Source organism: Phalacrocorax aristotelis, chromosome 16 (genome assembly GCF_949628215.1).
Source record: "Phalacrocorax aristotelis chromosome 16, bGulAri2.1, whole genome shotgun sequence".
In the NCBI taxonomy this organism is placed as follows: domain Eukaryota; kingdom Metazoa; phylum Chordata; class Aves; order Suliformes; family Phalacrocoracidae; genus Phalacrocorax; species Phalacrocorax aristotelis.
The window spans coordinates 14,225,606-14,245,640 of NC_134291.1; the positions used below are offsets into that span (position 1 = coordinate 14,225,606).

The 20,035-nt window shown below is 59.9% G+C and overlaps 3 protein-coding genes across 6 annotated transcripts in view; 1 reads left to right on the forward strand and 2 right to left on the reverse strand.

Annotated features, from left to right (window-relative positions):
• SLC38A12 (solute carrier family 38 member 12) overlaps positions 1-1,001 on the reverse strand; it is a 46,010-nt gene extending 45,009 nt beyond the window's left edge. For 2 of the 4 annotated variants that reach the window (XM_075110987.1, XM_075110985.1), the window contains exon 1: positions 909-998. The gene's annotated coding sequence lies outside the window, so the exon portion shown is untranslated. Of the gene's footprint in view, positions 1-903 lie in introns of all 4 variants that reach the window. The other 2 variants (XM_075110986.1, XM_075110984.1) reach the window with 2 other exon arrangements.
• Positions 1,002-1,142: 141 nt separating this feature from the next.
• NAT9 (N-acetyltransferase 9) lies at positions 1,143-6,230 on the forward strand. Its single transcript, XM_075110988.1, has 7 exons — positions 1,143-1,173; positions 1,683-1,870; positions 2,683-2,792; positions 3,714-3,854; positions 4,067-4,126; positions 4,319-4,413; positions 4,503-6,230. Exons 1-7 carry the CDS (start codon positions 1,150-1,152, stop codon positions 4,647-4,649), a joined length of 765 nt encoding a protein of 254 aa, XP_074967089.1. The 5' UTR covers positions 1,143-1,149; the 3' UTR covers positions 4,650-6,230.
• A 1,777-nt stretch (positions 6,231-8,007) lies between these two features.
• On the reverse strand, positions 8,008-18,199 carry NHERF1 (NHERF family PDZ scaffold protein 1). The gene is made up of 6 exons (XM_075110948.1): positions 17,742-18,199; positions 11,445-11,606; positions 10,503-10,656; positions 9,857-9,897; positions 9,221-9,319; positions 8,008-9,102 (listed from the first exon to the last, which is right to left on the reverse strand). The coding sequence occupies exons 1-6, from the start codon at positions 18,132-18,134 to the stop codon at positions 8,938-8,940; spliced, it is 1,014 nt and encodes a 337-aa protein (XP_074967049.1). The 5' UTR covers positions 18,135-18,199; the 3' UTR covers positions 8,008-8,937.
• Between the last annotated feature and the right edge of the window lie 1,836 nt (positions 18,200-20,035).

The window sequence follows — 20,035 nt, forward strand, 5'->3', positions numbered from 1 at the left end:
TGTTTAAGAGCTTTATCAAATTCCTCATGCTTCTACACGTGCTCCTAATTCGCCATGCCAACCGGGACAAATTATCAGCACAAACTTCAGAAGCTAAGAGCACTACTAAAAAACCCAAGTTGTTTGTAAGCTTACACGCACATGCTAGATGACAGAAATCAATTAGGCTCACTGGTCACAACCAGACCGGCCCTCAGGAGAAGGGGCCAAACATCATCTTTCATAACAGACCTCAGCTCAAGTCACCAAAGCGAAGCTCCGTGAGCCAAGAGAAAGCAGCAGGACCACGGGCACGCTAACGGACACCTCCGGGACACGGCTGGGGCAAGGCTGCTTGCGCAGGGCACCCACCCCAGGGCCCAGAGCCCACCAAGGCCTCCAGAGCCCTCAGCCCTGCCAATTCCCGGCTCCCCCAGGGCCTGCAATACCCCTGGCCCACAGAAGCCCCCTAGAACACCGAGGGCCCCCACACCCCTCCGTGGCAGGGCCTTGCCACTCCAGATCACCACCACCCCACACCGGGACCCCCCCCAGGCCTCACCCCAAACTCCCGCATGTGGGACCCCTCCCTAGGCCTCACCCCTCACAGGGACCCTCAAGGCAACCCACCCAAGACTCACCCCACACACCCGCCTATGGGACACCCCCCGCACGCCTCACAGGAACCCCCCTAAACCTCACCCCAACCCCCCGCCTACAGGATCCCTCCCGACACACACCCACCTCCCCACACCGGGACCGACCCCCCCACAGTCCTGACCCCCCACCGGGATCCCCCCCAGGCTCACCCCGCAACCGCCCCACCGAGGCCCCCCGATCCCCTCACGCCTGACTCCCCTCCAGGGCCCGCCCCTCACGGGGACCCTCCCCACACCGGGACCCCCCCCCCCAGGACGCCGGTACCTCACCGGCGGCGGCTCGTGCCGGCGGCCCCGCCCCTCTCCTCGCGGGGCACTCACGGCGCACGCGTCGCCCACGGGGACCTTCCGCGCACGTGACCAGCTCTAAGGGCAGGGCGAGGGGGCGGGGTGAATGTGCCCACCGTGATTGGGCGCCGGAGTCACGTGAACATCGACATGGGAGGGAGGACGGTGTAAGGGCGGGGCGGTGGCGTAAGTGCTCGGGGCGGGAGTGGGCGGGGCTCTGCGCATGCGCGGGAGGGCGGCGCGGCAGGTAGGCGCTTCCTCCTGTCCCCGGGGCTCCCTTCAGGACCCCCGATCTCCCCTCAGGCCCCGAGGCTCCCCGCAGCCCGCCCCATCGCGCCTCAGGCCCCCGGATGGCCCGAAGACTACCCGCAGCCCCCGATCTCCCGTCCCTGTATCGCCTCTCAGCCCCCCCGATCTCCGCTCAGCTCCCCCGATCTCCCCTCAGACCCCGGGTCTCCCCTCAGGCTCTCCGACCTCCCCTCATCCCCACCCCCACCCCCCCCAATCTTAGCCCCCTGGATCTCCCTTCATGCCCCCCAAGGCTCCCTACAGCCCCGAGGCCCACCATGGGTCAGAGCAGGGCATCTCCACCACCACCCGGGTCGTGAATTGTTAAATATCCCCTGCCAGGGCAGACCCCGGGCCCCTGTTGGGCCTCGGGGTGCATTCAGCGCCGATACAGCCCTGCGCTGGGTGGGGGGACACGGGAAGGTTGCTGTTTGAGGGCTTGGTATGAGCTGGGGCATGTCTGCACAGCGAGAGCAGCCGCTGCGGGCTCCCGAAGTGCTCCAGGGAGTGCTGCCCCAGCCCTTGGCCTCGCTGGAGGCACGGAGCGGTGTGCTGGGTCTCTGTCTCAACACAGAGGCCATGAAGATTAACCAGAACACTGTCCTGCAAGGAAAGAGGGTGACCTTGGTGCCATACACTTCTGCACATGTGCCCCGGTACGTGGCTTGTGTCCTCCTCTGATACTCTCACACGGTCTGATATCACTTCTCTTTTTAAAGGGAGTGCAGTGTTCCAAAAGGGTGCTGCCTTGACAGTTACAGGGCCTTTTTCCCCCTGGGAACTGCACAGCAGAAAGAACACTTTTAGAAAGGCAGTCAGTTTTGTCCTCCATGCCCAACAGCAGACATCCCTGGCAGGTCTGTGCTCTTTGGCAGGTCTGTGCTCTTTGCCAGGTCTGCTGACAGAGAGAACTTCATCTGTGCCACTGTGTACCCATGGGAAGGGAAATACCTGGCTGTGAGTGAACTGCCAACAGTTCTCTCATTTGTTGATGTCTTTCCCTAATGACGCTGGAAGAACAAAACTTCAGCGTGTAAAGCCAGATGGATGTTTGATAAATTAGAAGCAGAGGCACAGGCAGTTTGTAAAGTACTGGCCTGGGCAGCTGCAGCCTTGGCACAAAGATGCCAGTATTAGTCTCTTTGTCAGTGTCCAAGAGATGCTGTATCTATCCCAGTCAGGATTAAATGCTCCAGAACTCAATGCTCAGTACTTTTAAAAACACCAAGTTTGCATTGGGTGCTCTTCAGACAAAGCCACAGGATGGACAAACTTGCTAAACTTCCCCAGAGAACACTGATTCCCGTGTTAGATAAGGGAGAGGGGCTTGCGGATACTTTTAAGTTGCCGTGAATGCCAGGCTAGTGTTTCCAGACCTGGTTTGTGACAGCCTGATCCTTAGAGCTGTGGAAATCAGTCTGCGGTGCTGTAGCTCAGGCAGCAACCTGGAACTGGGTCCCATTGTCAGGTACCACGAGTGGATGCAGTCAGAGGAGCTGCAGCGCCTGACCGCCTCTGAACCACTCAGCCTGGAGCAGGAGTACGAGATGCAGCGCAGCTGGCGGGATGACGCAGACAGTGAGGATCTTAAACGTTTTCTAAGGGTGGGTGGGAGTGGTGAGCAGGTCCCTTCTGTCCTGTGAAGGGCCCACGGTGGGCTGAGAGCACCTGATGAGCGGGCTCTACTTGCTGAAGCAGAGGGGATGTGAGACCTTCTACAACAGTAGCTTTGAAATGGCTTTCTGTTTATCTACTTCCCTGAGCATGTACCAGCTATAATGTCTGGGGCTGTTGGTGTGCTTTTTATGCAGTTTTCAAAGATAACAGTGATGTGCTTCCCCCAGCATTATCTGCTGAGCTGCTGCTGCACAGTCAGCACTCCCCAGGTCCGATGGTCATAAAAGGGTGGAAGGGGGTTGTATTTTTCCTTGAGAAATCAAATTACTTTATAACTATCTGGTTGGGCCGTGCTGACTGAATGGGTTCCCTGGCTCTCCTACACGTGATTAATCACTGCCCATAAAAGCTTGGTAGAAATACAGCAAGCTGCAAAATACTGAGGCTGGCAAAGACCTCAGTCTGGAGCATTTCTCTTAGCTGGCATTAGAAGCCTTACTAAAAGCAGCAATAATATGGATGAGGTGAATCACTAGGTCTGTGTCCCTTGTGCACCAAACAAATCTTTGCCCAAACTTGCTGCAGAGTGAGACAAAGCAGGACCTCGGTCATGGGGTGAATGTTTTCCTGCTCCTTAAATAGGCTGTTTCTAGCCTGGGTGTCTATGTCACCCTCACAACGTGGGTTTTTTTTCCAGAATATTTTTTATATTTCTAGGGATGGGAGCAGGCACACTTGGTGTGGGAGGCGCAGTTATTAGCTCTTCCTCACTGTTAGCATGTGTTCCTCTATCTATTGCATGCCTTTAATTTCATCCTTCAGTAATTTGTGAATAATTCTCAGCTTGCCCTGAGAATGCCGCTATGTTTTTGTTTCCCCCAGAGTGCACCTTCATTGTGCTGGACACGGAGCGGTGGTCCGGGCAGGCGTGTGCGGATGAGGACTGCATGGTGGGGGACGTGAATCTCTTCCTCACTGACACTGAGGATCCGACAACGGGCGAGATCGAAATTATGATTGCAGGTCAAGTTCTGCTTCCTAGCTGGGGCCTCTGTCACCGTGGCTGAAGTCAGCTGCAGACAGATGTTATGTACAGCAGCTTTTTATTCTCCCTGCCTTACCATGGGTGGTACTCAGCTCCTTTGCTGGTCACGGTCACGGCCTCTTCTGAGTTTCCAGCATGGCTGATTTGTCTCCCAGAACCAGATGCTGACTCCTGTGGCTGTCTCTTTCAGAGCCCAGCTACCGAGGCAGAGGGTTTGGCAAGGAGGCGACGCTGATGATGATGTCCTACGGTAAGGGCGGCTTAGCGCAAGGGAACAGAAGCACAGTCAGGATGTGATCTAGAAGCACATATTCCCAGTGACACAGACAGGGTACTAAGGGCACCATCTGCACCAGAAATGGGAGTCCTGTGCCTTCATAGACATGGCAGCCAAGCAGGTAAAAAATGCTTCTCTCTCTGATTTTTCTGATTTCTTTTGCAGGAGTGAGGAAGCTGGGGCTCACTAAGTTTGAGGCTAAGATTGGTCAGGAAAATGAAGCCAGTATCTGTATGTTCAAAAAGCTTCACTTTAAGGAGGTGCGGTAACAGCCTGTCTTCTACCCAGAGAACGTGAGCAGCGTTTGCCCTGTGCTGGGATTGAGCTGGTTTTCCTCTGTATGGTACAGGTTGCTGTGAACAGCGTTTTCCAAGAGGTGACGCTGAGGCTGGACGTCAGTGACCAGGAGAGACGATGGCTCCTGGAACAGACAAACCACGTGGAGGAGAAGAGCTATGTTGAACTGAAGCTGCCAGCTGGGGTGCTGGAGACCTGATGGGCGCATCCAGACGCACAGGCCTGGTGTCCAGGGAGGAACTGGATGCTGTTGTGAGGTCTGGGTGTGGAGGACACCAGCGAGCCAACACTGCACTTGACTGTTCCGAGCAGTCTCCTTCGGTTACTTTGTCACCTTGTCAACTTTGCACCTTGTTGCATCAGCCGGGAACACTGCCTGAAATTTAGACCTGGAGGACGGCCACTAATTCACAGGCCAGGAATGACTATATAGGAGTGACTCTAATCTTAATGTGCTGTTCCAGCAGAGCCTAAAATCACCAGCAGTTAATTGATTCCTGGTGCGACCAGTTTCTGGACAAGCAGCACCCACTGCTCGTTCTTCCACTGCCCTTAGAGCAGGATTCATCTCTTCAACAAGCAGTTTCAGTGTGCTGGTAGCTCAGTCTGTTTTCTCTTGAATAAAAAAAAAAAAGCTGACAAAAACCTGAGGTTTCCCGAGAGCTGTCTGGGAGCAGTGGGGCTCGGCTGCTCACTTTGGCTGGTGAAAGGGTGGTTAGAAGTTGTAAGGACAGCAGAGACTCCTTGACCCCCATTTTCTGGGGTGTGCTGGGCTGCAGGGGGACACCGCCGGGTCCTGGAAGTGAGAGGCCCAGGTGCAGGTGAGCACAACCAAACGGCAAGTGCTTGTTAACATGATGAGAATTATTGATATCAGCCGATGGAGCCTAGAACGGAGCCTTGCCACGACGGCTGTGTAACGGGGGGAACTGGCAGCTGCAGGAGGCTGCCGAGACAAAACCTCTCGCTGAGTTTCAGGACCATGTTTTGGCATGCTGCTGCCTGTTAAGAGCATGGACCTGGAAACCTCAGGCCTTGACTGAAGGGAAGCTGCACGTCATTTTACCAGGCAGGTTTTGTGGAAGCAAGGAGGAGAACACAACTGAAAGGAGACACAAGAGCAATCCCTTTCTTCAAGGAGCTCAGGAGTTACTCTGCTGAGCCTGGAGGCTCCATTCGCTGCTCTCCAGTAAGATGAATGGGGGGTGGGGGGAATATCTCTTACTGGGGGCAGATACCTTTAGGGCAGGAGTTAGCCAGCAGCCTCTGCTGTGATATATATGAGATCTACTGAAGAAGAAGCGCTTGCCTGACGCCCACCGGGCAGACTTTTTAATGCAGTTATTTAGCCTGACCTTTCCTGCCCTACGCAGCACACTCTCTACAGCAGGGAAGCTTGCGGAGGGGAGAGGACAGAAGGTAGGGAGGAAAACTGAGGCTCCTGCCATAATGGCTAATTCTAGACCAGAAATTATTTGTTGCCATTACAGAGTACCAGGTAATAGCTTTCAGGTTTGCCCAGGGATGTTTTTATCAGAGATTGGTAGGCAATGGAATTTTTAGTATTGCTGGGCCTGTATTTTCAGGGCCCGGGGGTTTTAGTTTTCCAATTTTAGTTCATTTAAATACATCATTCATGTGACTAATATTAAAACCAAGCATGGGAACAGTGTATCACGGTATTTTAAACAACAAGTATTTAGCGTGGATTTAGTTGTAGCAAAAGCTTTGTGCTGTAATAAAGTAAAGAGCAGCTCTACTTCCAGCTGGGATTACCATGGCAAGGGCTACTAATCCTCGTGCTCTCCGTCACCTGCTGCAGGCAGGAATGAATTCTGTCCCCTAGAATGAGATTTGCAAGACCTGCTGGGTGAACTGCTGGCTCTGTGCTCCTTCCACTGAGCATTTCATCCCTCTGCCCAAGGAGCAAGGTCAGGGTGGCAGGAGAGACGTAGCTGGGGTGGGATTTGTTCCCCTAAAAGGTGACCAAGGTGGGAAAAGTCCTTTCTTTCAACCTCTGCTGCCAGGCTGAGGGGGGCACAGTGAAATCATGCTGTTGCTGGCAGCTCCCCATACCCGGCCGGTTGCTCCGGAGCCTGTGAGCGCCCTGCTTGGCATCCCCAGTCCCCTGGCAACGCCGGCACGCTCCCCCGCCTCCACGGGCGGCTGGGAAAAGCCTTCGCCGTGGCAACCCAAAACAAAGTTGGGTCTGTCCCAGAGCCACAGCCCTTCCCAGGCTGGGAGTGGGGGACCCTGGTGGGGCTCAACCAGGGTTCCCACAGGGAACCAGCCCCTTGGCTGCTCCAAGCAGGCAGCAATGGAAGAGATGCTCCCAGGAGCCCCCAGGTGCCCCCACTCCTGCCCCACGTGGGCAGCCCCAGCCCGCAGCATCGCACCCTGTTCCACGCAGTGAGGCCTGAGGGGGTGAGGGTGGGAACCGTGGGAACAGGAGCTCACCTGTGCTCAGCACCACCGCAGAGGATGTGACTTTGGAGGACAAGGCAGGGTAAAATGGGCTCCTCGGGCTTCCAGGTGGGAGTGACAGCCTTCATGTCCCCTGCAGATCTGGTGGCACTTTGTCACTTGGGTGTCACTTGGGCTGCAGACCTCCGTGACCACTCGCCTGCTCAGGCAGAGGAGCTTGTGTGGGGGTTTGGAGCACGAAACAAGAGCTTGTGGAAGGGGAGGAAGCGAAGATGCTGGGCAGAGGCCGGGGCTGCGGGTCACAGCACACCACGGCCCCTGCTGAGACCACAGCCCTGCCTTGCCCCCGGGCAGCCACCACCCCACCCTCCCCAGTGCAGCCGCAGTGCCACCAGCCCTGCACAGCCACAGCATGCCCCTGTGCCTGCCCGCTGTGGCAGCTTCGCCATGTATAAGCTGCCCCGTACAGGCTTAAAAATAGCCTGTAATTTTATTTTAAGACATTAAGATATTAATTTTAATCCCATTAAAAACAATAGGAAGCAGGCAGGGTGGCAGTGCCCAGGGACACCCTGGCCCCACTGTGCTGTGCCCCCAGCCCGTTCCAGCCACAGCACCATCAACAACCCCATGCTGAAACACCCCTCCACCTTGCTTTCCCCTGCTTCACTCCCCAGCCAGGGCTGAGATCTGTCCAAGGGACAAGCAGCCCTCTCCCCACCGCCCCCCGCTGCCTCCCCCCAGCCCAGGATGCAGCCCTAGGGCTTGGGCTCACCCCAATACCCCCACAAGGGGTTAGGTGCAGATTTGGGCTGCCTCCAGCAGAGCTGCTGCCCTCCAACCAGGCCAGCAGACACAGATTAGAGCCTCACATCACCCCCCCCCCGCGCTCCCCAAGGGATTAAAGCCCTTTAATCACCCCGAGGCATTAACCTGGGCTGGGACCAGCCAGTCCCTCCCTGATCCCCCAAGCCTGGCCCCACTGGGTGCTGAGGGGGCACCCAAACCAGTCCGGTGTCCCCTGCCCCTGGGAGCATTACCTGCCTCTTCCCCCAGCCCCACAAGCACGGCGAGCCCCCAAGGAGCCCTCCGTGCGTCCTTGGGCTTTGGAAGGATTTAGCCTTAAAACGGGACAACGCAAAGTCAGGAAGGTTTATTCCGATAAACAGAATTTCTCTTTAACTGGACAGTACGACAATACCCGATCGCAAAACACAGGAACAAAACATCCACAGGAAGAATTCCCACAAAATACATTTAAAAAAGAAAAAAACACCAGTGTGATTGGAAAACTTATTCTGGAAAAAAGTCTATGAGAAGCCTTTAAGTTAAACAGTGTCAGATTCAAACCCTGATCAGCTCTGTCTCCAGGAGTGAGCAAGAGCAAAGGAGATAATTATTGCTTGCTGTGCTGGCTCCAGACACCCTCTCCTCTCCCAGAATAGCCCCAGGGGCAGGGTGCTGGGGGCTCCCCCCTATACTGGGCACCCACATCCCTCCCTGCACCCGCTGCAACTGGGGGGATGTGAAGGGACAGGGTCACTGGACGGAGCTTGCCAGGTGGGGATCAAAGACCCCAGGGAGGAATTGCTCTGTGGCTGGGCAGGTGGGATTTGCTAAAAGTTACTAAAAGCCTCAGGTTTTGCAGTTAAAGGGCAATTGGGTGGGGGGACACGACTCAAACAGAGATGGGTTTTGAGGTGGGGGAACAGCAGGGATTGGAATTGTGGGGCATGGGCCACCCCCAAGCACCCCCAGACCCCTGCTTGTGCCTCCCGGGGTGTGCAGGGCATCAAGGTAGGGCTGGAGGAGCACCCTGGGGATGGGCTCACAGGAGGGGGCAGCCTCCCCGGCACCCCCGGCACCCTCTAGCCTAAAACCACCGCCTAGGATCCCGCTGTGGGGCTGCTCACCAGCTGCTGAGCCCCATCCCTCAGGTCAGGGTGGTGGGGAGCAGCCCCGCATCCCCACCAGGAGCCTGCAGCCAGGAGGAGGGGGATGCAGGAGAGGTGGGTGCGACGCCAGGGTGGGGCCGGTGGGCCCTCACCCGCACCCCGGGGCCTTCACAGGTTGCTGAACAGTTCGTTTTTCTTGCTCCAGTCCATCTGGGGCGCCCGCTTGCTGGTGCGCTTCTGGTGCGCCCGCTCCTTGGCCACCGCCAGCGGGATGTCAAGGTCCAGGAGGGAGCCAGGTGCTGAATGGCGCTTGTCACCCTCCCGTGCATTGGGCTGGGGGGTGAAAGGCTGTGTCAGCTCTGACGTGTGTCCCCACACACAGCCCTGCAGGGGGGGCTCAGCCCGGACCCCGCTTTCCAGCCACCACCTCCCCCAGAATCCTCAGCCTTACCTCGCTGCGGGTCTCACTAGGGCTGCGGGACGTGGCCAGCGGCCCAGGGCTGGACGGGCTCTCGGACACCGAGTTGGACCGTGGCTCTCCACCATTTTCCTGTGGAGGGGAGCAGGGAGCAAGTGTGAGCGGGACCGCTCCAGCCCTGGGGTTTGGGAACAGTCCCTGGAGCTGCAGCTCCCACCTGGGGAGATGCAAAATCCATCCTCCCCACACATAATCCCCTACAAGCTCCAGGCTCATAAATACCTTCAGTGCAGCCCATCCGGGGCGAGGAAGGATTAAACCTTGGCCTGACTGCCCTGGTTTTAGCAAGAGGAGGAGGAGGGCTGGCTGCAGGGCTGGATGCTACCTGCCTGCAGCACAAGGGCTCCCAGCCCTGCAGCATCATGAGGATGGAGGAGGAAGGCAGGCATTTGCAGCCACCTCCACGAAGTTCAGCCCCATGGGTAACCCCTTCCAGGGAGGCACTGGCTCCCAGTCCCCTTCCCAGTGGGACCTGCTGTTGTGTGGCAGCCTGGGAGCACTGCGGTCCCCTGTGGCATCACCCACCGGCAGGGGGGACACGTAAACAGGCAGGATCCCTGCCCAGGGACTGGCTTAGATGGGATGAAAAGCAAAACGAGGCGTTCTTACCTTCCCTATATCGCCATTGGCAACTGGTTCTGGCAAGGGACCTGCAGGGTGAGGACACGGGCGCTGGGTGAGGATGCATTTGCTCTGTCCCCATGCCCAGCAGGCACAGCAGTGCCCAAAGCTGCACATGGCCAGTGCTCACCCAACACTGCCCACAGTCTGGCCAGGCCCCCGGATTTAGCCCACCCCCCACAGCCAGCCCTGCAGCATGGCAGGGGGATGCTGACAGGCACCAAGTACATCCCCACGATGACAGCCACGATGTGGAGCCCAGTGAGACACACCCACACCCACCCCCATTTTCCTAGGGGCCACCGTCACACAGCAGGGAGGGGGCCACAGCCGAGCTGAGGCTGCAAAGGGTGGTTGCTGCCTGTTCGCTCCCCAAGCCATAAACCTTGCCAAAGTACAACGCGGGGCCATAAACCTGCCTTCCCACAGAGCCCACGTCAGCCCCGCTGCCCCAGCATGGGGCCCTCAGCCGGGCAGGGAGATGCCAAATGTGGGTGACTCTGCTTGGCCCCAGGGTGATGACACCTCCACCGGTCGGGGACTCCCCCAGCACCCCCAGGTTTGGCGACAAGGTGACACAGAGCCAGCAGAGATGGCACAAACTCCCCTCCCTGCAGCACAGCCCCCGGCCCACCTGCCAGGTGCTCCTCAGAGGGCACCACCTTGCACTTCTTGAAGAACTCATCCGTGAGGACATCCACCACCAGCAGCCTGGTCTCGTCACCGCCCGCCTTGATGGCTGCCACCACATCGGCGTGCTGCTTGCCCTCCATGCACACCCCGTTCACCTGCGGGCATGGACCACATCACCACTGCAGCCAGAGGACATCCGTCCCTTGGGAGCTCTGCAGAGGGGCTGGGTACCAGCCTCGGTACCAGTCACAACCCCAGCACAGCCACTACACAGCCCCCGCAGGTATCTGCGGCCTCTCCGGGATTAGCGGTGAAGCCAGCAAAACCTCATTAAAAGCAGATTTTCCTCCGAGTGATTAGCATGGGATCATACGGGCAAAGCTAGCAGGGAGCACCTGGCAGGGCATGGACCCGGGGCTGGTGCAGGAGATGGGCAGTGCAGGCAAGGCACAAAGCCCTCACGCATGGCGTGGTCCCCAGAGACCCCACAGCTTCACCCAAAAAGAGCCGCATGCCCTGGTGAGCAGCGGTGTTGGGGCTCGGCCGGTCCCCGCCCTCGCAGGTCACCACCCTGGCTGGCACAAACCGCTTCGCCGCCCCCACTCCAGTCATGGCCAGCAGCAGAGCTTGGGGCCATCATGCACCTTGTTCTCAGCCTGCCTCACCCCAGGGACAGCTCAGGGACACTCCTGCTCCAGGCAGGGGACAGCACTACCTCTGCTTAACCCACAGCCAGCTAATTAGAGCTCAGCTCAAGCCCTCTGCAGTGCTGCTCCCCTGGGTGGGGACCGGCAGAATGGCACGGGTCGGGTGGCTGCACCGTGAGTCACCACCAGCGCAGGGACACCGCGCACCTTCCCTGCAAAGGGCACCGCCCTCCCGCGCCCCGGGATGCGAGGGAGCGCTGAGCTTTTTGGGGAGACCCGTCCCTGCCCCGGCATACCTCGATGATGCGGTCCTGGGGGGCCAGCCCCGCCGCCTCAGCCGGCGAGTCGGGGTCGACGGCGCGCACATACTGTCCCGGGCGGCTCTTGTCACTGTGCAGGTTGAAGCCGTAGCCATTGGGGCCCTTCTTCATGCAGCACAGCCGAGGCCGCAGCTCCTCCTGCAACAGAGACAGCCTGTGGGAAAGCTGCTCCTGGACCCCACCAACACCTAGGGACAGCCCTGGGACCACCAGGCACCTGCTTGGGTGGCAGGGACACCATCCTCAGGTGGCCACCTGCACCCACAGACACCTTGAACTGGGACACAGGGTGCCAGAACACCCTATGAGCCCAGGCTCTGGCTAATTAATTAGGTGCAGGGCATGCTAATTGCAGCAAAACATTAAGGCAACATGTTATTATGTCTGTCCCTAGATCACTCTCTTTTAGGATCAGGATTGCAACTGCCACATGAAGGTGGAGGAGGAAACGCAGCCCAGGCTGCTGGGAAGCACCCCCACCCCACCCAGGAAGCCTTTTGCTACCTGAAAAGCCTCAGCCACTGGTGCAGATCCCCTCCATCACCTCCTCACAAGCTCTGGCCCCCCTCCACAGCAAATCCAGCAGTGGGACCAGCAGTACCCTGCCATGCCACCCCAAAGCATCCCACAGCTGTTGCTGGCTCAAGTGAGGAGCTCGAGCAGGGAGACAAACAGAGCAGCCCTGATACCAAAGCACAGCCCAACGCCCTGGCACGACCCTCTGTGATTGCAAAACAGAGAAACCAGCTTGACCAGGGCAGCACGACATGGGACGTTCACCTCTCCAGGAGGCAACACCCAGCTCGTCTTCACCCGGTTCACCCCGACCCACGGATCCACCAACACCCAGAGCCAGGGAACCCAACCTGGACAGCCTTGGCCCCAAACCCGGCCCCCACGAGCCTGTTAACAGCACGATTCCCCACACTGCAGCAGCAGGGAAGCAGAAACATCCCCAGCAGTTTGGCAAATAGGAGCCGCCTTTGCTCGCCTGGTGGGGAGCGGGATGCCTGGGAAGCATCAGCGGAACCAGGTGATGTGAACCAGCCGCCTGCACGCAGCGCCATCAGAACTGCTCCGACCCCGGCACCCAAACACCACTTCTACATATTTATATGTGAAATGGGTTGGTCCTGCCTTGACCACCAGCTCCTGGGCTCTGGTCAGGCTCTCCCAACAGTCAAGCCACACTACTGAAATATTCCTCACCAGGGGATTTAATATTTATTCTTTCTTCTGAGATTTTTTGTTCTCCTTTGGTACCCACAGCATCACTGGGGACATGTCCTGCAGGAATTTCACCTCCCATACCCACACCACGCTGCTCTTCACCCCCTGTACAGCACCATGAAATCCCCTTTGCTCCCCACCAGGAAAGGCTGGTCCCCAGGGTGCTGCACCCCATATCTGGCAGCACCACAGCGGCGCTGGGTCCCACACGGGCCAGGATGACACATTTGCAATTACTAAGCCCAATGCTGCGGTAAAACCTCATCCTCTTGCACAACACGTTTCTACAGGGTCAAGGCCGGCTGCCGCCCCAGCACCGCTCCCCAAGGCCCTGGGGAGGGAGGCGCACGCAAGCACCCAGCTGGGTCTGCCGGGGAGCAAAGGTGAGCCCGGGATGCCGCAGCGCTGGCTGTCACACAGAACCCGCTCTACCCACAGCTCAGCTGGGCAATGCCCGGCACGACAGCCCTGCTGCACCCGGAGGAGCCGGTGGTGTCTCCTCTGCAGACTGGCAGCAGGTTCCCTGGCTGGGTGGAGGATTGCGACACCTTGATTTCGCCCCAGCTACCCGCTGGTGACCTCCCCACGCCGGGGGGGCTGCGGGCTCTTCCGCAGTGCCTATGCCCAAGTGGCAGCACATTCACAGGGTGCCCAGGCTGCTGCAGCTGCACCCTCCACCCAGGCAGCAATCCCTAGCAGGGGTTGGGACAGGGGAGACCCAAAGGAAGGCCAAAAAGCAGGAGCTGGTGGCGCCTGGAGGAAGGCAGCACCTCCCTGGGTCCCTGCCCTGGCCCAGCCCTGGGAAGGGGGTTCAGGCTCTGCGAGCACCCACACTCCCAGAGCCCTTGGCAGCACCACAGGGCTGCTCCACGTCGATAGCTCGGGACAAAGCCAGAGGGAGCACCCGGCAAGCAGTGCTGGCAGAGCTCCCAGGCGAGGAGAAGGGAGGACTTTGCTCCCACCCATACCAACAAAGCCCTGGCAGCCTGTGCTCCCAGAGACACTGGGGCCATGAATTTGGGGGAGGATGAGGGGGATTGCCTTGCAGGATGGACAGGTGCCTCAGGGCACAGGTCATAGCACTGACGGAGGTACCAAGCCCTCAAAGGCAGCCGGCAAAGGCAGGAGCACCCAGTGAAAGGGCAACACGGCCAAGCCATGACCTGGCCCCCCCCAGCATGCCCCCACCAGCAGCTGGCAGCTCCTCCAGCCCAGCGTGCCAGGCCGCCTTCGCCCTCCCCAAATCCCTTGTGCCAGCAGAAATCCTACAGGCAGTGACCATTCTGCCTGCCCAGCAGAAAAATGTAAATGCATCTGATCCTCCAGCAGCCATACCCTGCCTGTCCACAGCGCAAGCACCCCATGGTAGGGCATCCCTCCAGCCCCAAAGTCCCCGTGGCCAGAAGGGATGCAAGGGAGAGGTTTTGAGGTCAACACCTGGGATGCAGAGAAGCCCCACGGCTGCAGGGCCAGGAGCTGGACAGCAGAAGGGAAATGCCCCTAATTTCTATAAGCTTTTGCATCCTCCCCTCCAACGCCAGTAGCCCTCCCGCTGCGCTGGAGCATGGATTAGCTGGCAGAGCCTCCTTACGAGCAATTACAGCCACCAGCAGGGAGGGCAGCAGGAGAAACCAGATTCAGCCCCCAGCATGGGCAGCCTGTGCCACCCTTCGCTGCACCCAGGGGTGCACATCTCCTGCCTGCAAAGATGCCCACTTGAGACTGGGAGCTCAGCAGCATCACATCCAGACCCTTCTCCCTCCAGAATTGTGCCAGACCATCCCTCCCCAGCACCTTCTGGCACCCAGCAGGACCAGCGGCCCCAGGGACCCCAACTGCACGGTGTGCCAGGACCCGCTCCCCAGCTCCGAGTCCCCCAACAGCAGCCTCAGGACAGCTTTTGAAGCCCCAAGTCCTGGGAAACTCCCTGCAGCCCTACAAGCAGCAACAAGCCCATCAGCAGCAGCGTTCCTGGTTACTCAAAGAGAAACACAACGGCTCTGAGGATGCCTGGGCCAGCAAATTCACATGGGTCTCGAAATCTGGCGCACGCATTTGGGCTTCATACAAAGGGGATGCAAAGCAGCCTCCTCGCAGCATCCCCGTCACGTCTTGTTTGACTTGAGCTGCTTTTCATGCAGCTGCCTTGAGAGGAAATTTAATTCATTTCCTAATTAGACACCAGCTACCCCCAGTGCAATGCTCCCAAACAGGGGGATCTGCTCCCTATTACACCCCAAAACCCAGCCCTGGGAGCCTCACCCAGGCTATACATCACATCGCTAGCAAGGAAGGCTCTAATTTAACACTAAATTTGCAAGAGGGAAGCCTGGGGCTGGTAGCAAAAGCCTTGTCCTGGTAAAAGCAGCTGAAGCCTGTGCCAGGGTGCGGGGCTGGCAGCCGGCAGTGCTGCTCCGCTAACGCCAGGCGGTTTGCATGAAACTTTCTCAAGACACTCCCCGAGTAGCTGAAACCTCCGGAAACACAGGCGGGGGGAGGACGAGCTGTCACGGCTCCCAGCTGAGCACTGGGGACGGTCATGCTGCAGCGCAGGGCCCCCGGATACAGGGCTGGCCCCGGGGGTGTAAAGCTGTCACCTCGCCGGCTCAGCCCCACAGAAGAGGGATGCGCGGATCAGCTCCCCAGGTGCCTTCAGGGAGGCTCAAAAACCCCCATCCCAGCATCAGGGGGATTTGCACACCCAGGGTTTTACAGGGGGTCATGGGGGTGACCGAGCCCCCTGACACAGGGGTGCCCCAACCATGCAGGACCCAGCAGGGTTTGGATCCCACCCGAAGGTGGGAGATGTTAAACCCTCGCTCGGCCTCACACAGGGTGCCGGCACTGCCAGCCAGCTCTCCCAGCAGCGTCTCCAAGCTCACTAAGCAAATAAAGGCAAGTCCAGCCAGGTAAAGCAAACACGACCATGACACACGTGCACCTCCCCCGCCCCACCACAGTGATCCCCGGGGGAATCCCACCAACCCAGGGGCTGGGACTGGGCTGTCGGGGGCTGCAGGGGGACGGGGCAGCAGGCACCGGCTGCCCACCAGTGGCCAGGGAACAGACACACCACTGTGCTCCTGACTCACCAGAGAGAAATCCCTTTCTGCCCGCTCTGGCTGGCATCCCGCCTGGCATCTTCCCACCCCGCTCAGTGGATGCCCAGCTGGGGCGATGTCTCCAGACCTGCTTGCTTTTGCTCTCCCTCCGCAAGCACCGGCCCCCACCCCCAGCCGCAAGATTTCCTGCTACCTGTTGAGAAACCATCCAGGGCCGTGTGACAATGTCACCCCATGCCACCCACTTCCTGCTCCCGTGCAGGCAGCCACTGCTCACAGTAACTCTGCATGGGCTGTACCCCAAGCCTGCCCTCCAAAACCGAGCCCAGCTCCAGCTGGAGATACCCCGTGGGCTTCGTGGGGGGTATCCCCAGCTTCCCAGGCTCTTTGCATCACTCCGGCCAGCTCAGCCCCTGCGAGCAGGCAGCTGCCCAGCAGCACATCGGGGCTCCGTCCCCCTTGGGGACCACAGGTCCTCAGCCCCCCAGGCGTGGCAAGGGGACTCACCCAAGCTTCCTTAACTACATCCCTTTTATTTTTCACAGCCCACAGAGATATCTGGAAGTGGAAAGTGCAGCAGTGTCTCGCTGGCACTGTGACACACAGGAGGGCAGGCACGCTCCCGTCGCACGGGGCCAGACCCAAGGGACCAGGGGTGCCACGGGGGGAGCGAGTGGGGCAGCGACAGCAGCAGAGCCTGATTGCTCCCACCTGAACAAGCCCATCAGGGAGGTGCCGGAGCAGTGCTTTAGCCAGGCAGGGATGAGACCAGTGCCTTGCAGCGGAACAGGCCAACCGGGGGCAAAAGGCAGCCGGCACCAGGCTGAAGTCCAACAGGAGACAAAACTGATAAAGACACCTGATGCTCAGCAAAACCATGTGTGACAACAGCTCGGTGAGGCACCAAAGTCCACCTGGGGCTCAGCATTGGCACTGGGAAAGCCCCAAGGCACCAATCCTTCCCCAGCACCAAGAGCTGGGGCTCAGCCCATCCCACTGGTCGTCACCATGGCTGGTCTTCAGGAGTAGGTCATACAAGGTCCCCAGAAGGTCCCCCCCCACTGGGGATACCAGGAGCCTGCTTCCCAGGAAGACCATCCACATCTCTGTTGTAGCAACAAATGTATGTTTTCGCTGGGTAAATAAAACACAGTATTATCTCCAGCAGCCCAAAGCATCTCTTAGAAACCGCTCTGGGCAGGAAAGGTCAGCTATTTCTCAATTTCTCACCTTTCTACATCGCTTTGTGCAACCACTAACTCCCACGCACTGCTTAAGGCTGACACTCCTGAATTAGTAAGCGTCTGTACATGGGGACCGACAGACGGGATCAGTCCCCCCAGCCCAGGAAGGGCTCCACCATCTCTGCTCCGCAGCAGAAACGAGACATGCTCAGGGCATGAGTAACTGCCACCCACAGCTGCAGTCACAGCCCCCCAAAAGTACCCTCAGCCACAGGTGTTGTTTTGTTGTATTTTGGAGCTGGTTAACGCCAGCCACCCCCAGCCTGGGCAGGGGCTCACCCGCACATCGAAGCTCACCACCGCCCTCGCTCCCTGGTGCTTTTCTCACCCTGTTTCACCAGCCCTGCTGTGCAAGGGCAGCCCAAAGGGTTCGGGGACACGAGGGGCTGCTCGGTTACGGGTCCAAACAGCCCCGTGCAACCCACCTGCCCCCACCCCATCACGGCTGGGGAAGAAAAACGTTAAGAAAAAGAAGCCGAAAATTTTAAATGAAGACGGCCAAGCAGCAAGGTGCTCCTGGGGAGCCGCGTTTAAAGCAAAGCGAGAAAGCAAGAACGGAGAGTGAAACCACCCGGGGGAGGCCGGGGCAGGGGCGGCGGCTGCTCCCGCTCGCTCGGCTGCAAGGCGGCGGCGACCGGGGCCGCACCCGGGAGGTCCCGACCCGCCACACCCCGCCCCCCCCGGACACGATCCCCGAAACCCCCGAAAACTTTTCATCGCCCGCCCCCCCCACTTACCCGCTGGCCGCCGCCGCTGGGTTCCCGCGCCGCGGGCTCCGCCGGCTCCGGGGCGACCTGCTCGCCACCCACGGGGGGCTCGGTACCCGCTCCGGCCCGCTTCTGCAGCTGCTCATCGGCCACCGGATCGACGACGAGGAGGCTGACGGCACCGGCGGCGGCGCGGATCCGCTCCACCACCTGCTGGTGGCTCTCCCGCTCCACGTTCTCGCCGTCCACCTCCAGCAGCCGGTCCCCGGCCCGCAGCCCCGCACGCTCCGCGGGCGAGCCCGCCTCCACCAGCCGGATGAACTGGCCCGGCTTGCCCTTCTCGCCGTGCAGGTGGAAGCCGTAGCCCTCCGGGCCCCGCTGCAGGCGGCAGAGTCGCGCCGCCTCGCCCGCGCTGCCGCTCATGGCGGGAGGGAGTCGGAGGGAGGGAGGGGCGGGACCGTCCGTGCCGCCCGCGCCGAGCGCCTCTGCGCCGCCCAATCCCGCCGCCGCTCTTATAGCCGGGGGCGGGGCGCGGGGCGGGCGACCACCAATCGGGAAGAGGGGCGGGGCGAGAGCAACCAAACAAGGAGATCGGCGGGGCGGTGCTATGTAAATAGAGAGGCGTGGTTACGCGCGACCACAGGGGTGGGGTTATGCAAATATGCAACACCCCTCCGGGGCGTCCCGGGTCCTAGCGCCGGCAGCCGGACCCTGCTCTCCCCGTGGGGCCGGATCGCTTTCCCCGGGGCCACCTCCGCCTCTCCCCGCCACCCCGCCGGGACCACCACCACACCACCACCCCGAAGATGGCCTCTGCCCCCCGACGGTGGCTGGAGGCCGGCAGGACACTCTCCGCTCTCCCCACTTCCCCCGGGGCACGTCCCGCGTGGCACATCTCAGCCCCCCGGGACCCGTCCTTCCCGTTCCCCTCGGCCGGTTCCTCGAACACCGCTCCCGCTGCCGGTTCTGGTGCTGGAGGGATGCTTGGAACCTCAAACGGGAAATAAAAAAAAAAAACCCAAACCCAAAGTGAAACTGCGTGGGACGGCGGCACGGGAGGCCGGGCTCGCCGGTACCTGCCGTCCGGGGGCAGCAGGAGAGCCCCCCCGCTCCTCCGAGTAGCTCCCGGCCCCTGCTTAGCACCCCCAGGAGCCTGGGGTGAGAAGATGGGGGAAACCCCAGGAGAATTGGCTTTGCTCTGCCCCGGAGTGCTCCGCTCACAACCTGGGAAGCAGAAGTGGCTGCAGGGGGTTATGAGAGTGTGAGATTCTGAGGTTTCTGAGCACAGAGCAAGGCAGCAGCAAGCCTGGGCTGCTCCGGCCCCATGGCAAGGCTGCTGATGCTGGGCAGAGCTGGCCCACGGCCCCCTGGGATCATCCTGGGGAGGGTGGCATGGAGGTACCATCACTGTCCCCCACTGCCAGTCTTCAGGGCCTGGCCGAAGTTCAGGTTGGCAAATGGTACCCAGGGCAGCTGGGAGCACGTTTAACGGTGCCGCAGCCAGGCGAACGAGGAGGAGACAGCAGCAGGACATGTCCCTCACTCTCTGCACCGACCCCGGGGACCCCAGCGGCCGGGGAACCCCCCGCGTGCTGGGGGGTGGCTGCGCTCTGACTCCTCGGGGCTGGGCTGGGAGCGGAGGGTGGGCTCGTTTGTTTCCTCCACTCGGCTGAGCATTTGTCCGTGGCCGCTCGGCCCTGAGAAAGGCGGTGGAGAGGAATCCCACGGTGGCCGGCAGCAGATGCCTGCGGAGATGAAAACCAGGGCAAGCGTGTCATGGTACGGCCCCAGGATGGCGGGGGGGTCCATCGCCTGCAGCATCGATGCAGCGCAGCCCCTCCCCATAGCAAGGGGGTTGTGAGCGGCACGGCTCTGCAAGCGTGCGTGTTTGGGGGGGAAATGGCGGGGGGACACTTTTTGGGAGCGCTGCCCTAACTCAGGAAACAAAACCCAGCTCCAAGAGGGCTGGTTTGAGCACGGGACCGCGATAAGGAAGAAAGGCAGCAGCAAAGGAAACAGCCGGAGCTCCTTTTGGGTCCGGCAGGCCCCAGCAGCGCCTGCCGGACATCAGGGTGCGGGCAGCACCATCGCGGGCAGCACGTCGCACCCCAGCTGCTCAGCGTGATGTTAAGAGAGCTCAGGCTGCAGGGGGGGGAAGCAGAAAAGAGCCAATGTCTGTTTGTGCTGAAGCCATCCAGCATTTTTTGCAGACATCAGCCAAGCGGCAGCAGCAATGTCATTGGTGGGAAGACGGAGTTATTTGGGGAATGCTGGACTCCGCACCATGAGAACAGCAGGGGAGGCGGTTGGTTTTAATTTAACAG

What these genes read in the sequence shown, in the direction of transcription:
- NAT9 (XM_075110988.1), top strand. Translation starts at nt 1,150, where the DNA reads ATGCGCGGGAGGGCGGCGCGGCAG. An exon ending in ACTTCTGCACATGTGCCCCG is followed by an intron (nt 1,871 to 2,682) that starts GTACGTGGCTTG and finishes TCCCATTGTCAG; the next exon opens with GTACCACGAGTGGATGCAGT. An exon ending in CTGGCGGGATGACGCAGACA is followed by an intron (nt 2,793 to 3,713) that starts GTGAGGATCTTA and finishes TGTTTCCCCCAG; the next exon opens with AGTGCACCTTCATTGTGCTG.
- NHERF1 (XM_075110948.1), bottom strand. Translation starts at nt 18,134, where the DNA reads ATGAGCGGCAGCGCGGGCGAGGCGGCGCGACTCTGCCGCCTGCAGCGG. An exon ending in CCAATGGCGATATAGGGAAG is followed by an intron (nt 9,320 to 9,856) that starts GTAAGAACGCCT and finishes TCCCCTCCACAG; the next exon opens with GAAAATGGTGGAGAGCCACG. An exon ending in CTAGTGAGACCCGCAGCGAG is followed by an intron (nt 9,103 to 9,220) that starts GTAAGGCTGAGG and finishes TTCACCCCCCAG; the next exon opens with CCCAATGCACGGGAGGGTGA.